This window comes from Cryptomeria japonica, chromosome 8, assembly GCF_030272615.1.
Source record: "Cryptomeria japonica chromosome 8, Sugi_1.0, whole genome shotgun sequence".
Lineage (NCBI taxonomy): Eukaryota > Viridiplantae > Streptophyta > Pinopsida > Cupressales > Cupressaceae > Cryptomeria > Cryptomeria japonica.
In genome coordinates this window covers 22237265-22239391 of record NC_081412.1, presented here as the reverse complement: position 1 = coordinate 22239391, position 2127 = coordinate 22237265, and the positions used below count along the sequence as shown (strand labels likewise).

At 40.4% G+C, this 2127-nt stretch overlaps 1 protein-coding gene across 1 annotated transcript; it reads left to right on the top strand.

Moving 5' to 3' along the window:
- The first annotated feature begins 582 nt into the window (after window positions 1–582).
- LOC131074177 (BES1/BZR1 homolog protein 4) lies at window positions 583–1705 on the top strand. Its single transcript, XM_058010742.2, has 2 exons — window positions 583–915; window positions 1180–1705. The coding sequence occupies exons 1-2, from the start codon at window positions 700–702 to the stop codon at window positions 1573–1575; spliced, it is 612 nt and encodes a 203-aa protein (XP_057866725.2). The 5' UTR covers window positions 583–699; the 3' UTR covers window positions 1576–1705.
- The last annotated feature ends 422 nt before the right edge of the window (window positions 1706–2127 follow it).

The following is a 2127-nucleotide window of genomic DNA, read 5'->3' as shown; positions in this document are numbered from 1 at the left end:
CTAAGAATACTTCTCAAGTTTGATCAATTTGTTATTTAAAGATCATTATAGTGTGTCCTTCTCAATTTCAATTTCATAAACATCATTAAAAATCTTCATTCATTCATTTTATTCATTCACAACCAGTTCAATAAAGAACTCATAAGAAGAGCCCACAATGCACTCATAGGGTTATAAACTCTACGAAGAGCAACGCTGAAAATCCCTTCAGAGGACACGGAAGGTCCATTACCAAAAATTACTGTATACTGTCATTATTTATGAGACCTCAATAAATGGAAATAAGTGGTAACCAAGGCCCATGGTCAGAGCTCTGCCATGCCCGATAGTCTAAAGGGATGGAGGCGAAGTAAATGCGCGGTGCACTACGCTGTACTGGTAACAATTATTTTTGACGGCTCGCACGTTCCGTTATCCAATGTATCACGGGAAACATGCGGAGACACGTGCGACGCGGAATCCTTATTAAACCCAAACTATCTGGACCATACCATTCTTCCCTCTGCACTCGCGGGTCCCATATTGCTAGAAACCGTGTAGTCTATTCCGCCTCTCTCTTTCAATTAGCCAGTCAAAAGCAGGCCCCCCATTCCTTCATAAAAAGCTCACAGTCCTGTAATTGTGTTGTGTTATGCAGCCAAGATTTTCCTTTCTTCTTTCTTCTTTCTTCTTTACTGTGCTATTCTGTTGCAGATAATTATGACGTCGGCCAACAGGCTGCCATCCAACACAGAGCGAGAGAACAACATGAAACGGGAGAGGAGGAGAAGAGCAATCGCCGCCAGAATTTTTGCAGGGCTTCGGCTTTACGGAAATTACAGGCTTCCAAAGAACAGTGATAATAACGAAGTCCTCAAGGCCCTCTGCAATGAAGCCGGCTGGATCGTCGAACAGGACGGCACCACTTATCGACCGGTAACAGTTGTAGCTATTGTGGTTTGAAAAATGTACTGTTGTATACTGATAACTTTCGTATTGTATTACAGTGAAGAAAGCGGCCGCAATGTTTTTGCTAAATCCCACAAAATTTTTGTGTTCACATAATAAGAAAATTTAGAAAATAGATTTTAAAACTTTTTTAATTTCTCTCAGATCCGATTCATTCCTTTTGTTTTCATTTCTCTAGATTGGGTTTAGCTTTCTCATGGGATTCTTTTCTTTGGGATTCTTTTCTTCCAGGGTGTGAGAACTTCCGAACCGGTCATGGGGCTCGGGTCTGCTGCAGAAAATGGTTCTCTAATTCCATGGCTGAAAGCTCTGGGATGTAGGGGTAACCGGCTGGCGACTCCGACTGCGCAGATTATGACCGGCGGCCGTTGCGATGCGCCGGTCACTCCGTTGATGTGCTCACCCACGGGGATGGACTATGTTGGCGGCTGTAATGTGAGCTCACCCTCGGCTTTTTCTTTAAATCCCGTGAATAACCTGGTTGGGCCGATGGCCGCCGTAAAAGTTGCTGGTGTCCGGCGTGGAACAAGTCCGGTTAGTGGTGAGAAAATGCATGATCATCATCACCCCTCTCGAGAGCTTGAGCTGAACTTAACTCTAGGGCTGTCTCAACATTTTCGTCCTTGATGGCACTGTAAATTTTTTACTTTCTGATCTCATAATAAAATAGTAATTTGTTTAGTAAAAATCATTACAAACCATAGAATTCGCAGTCATTTCTACCTGCAAATTTTGAATAACATGATTGATTTGGGTATGCTAGTGTTTTTGTCATCTATTAGGAAAGAGCATAGTTACCATCTATGTTGTACATAGTATCATTCATTCTTTGTTCATCTAGGTTCTTAATTTTTAAAAAAAAATTAAAAAAATGATAATTAAAAGTTCATTAATAAATTTCATATATATCAATAACTATTCATTTATTCTAGTAGTTAGAATTTCTGAATTTTAATTGGAGTTGTACAACTTGGTTGGTACTCGTAGCTTTGTGTATGAGTAGGGAAAGCGAACCATAGCTAACCATCATAGCTAACTTTGCAAACCCACATATCTTAAACATACATCGTTGGTTTTGGATGTCTCCATTGGGGACTTAACTACTTATAGCTATTGTTCTGGCTTTTGAGTGGTAATGACACACATTGTAATGTTTGTTATGCACACAAGGGTCAAAAA

Excerpts from the sequence above, each read along its gene's own strand:
- LOC131074177 (XM_058010742.2), top strand. The coding sequence starts at position 700 with ATGACGTCGGCCAACAGGCTGCCATCCAACACAGAGCGAGAGAACAAC. Across the intron at positions 916-1,179 it reads ACGGCACCACTTATCGACCG|GGTGTGAGAACTTCCGAACC; the intron begins GTAACAGTTGTA and ends CTTTTCTTCCAG.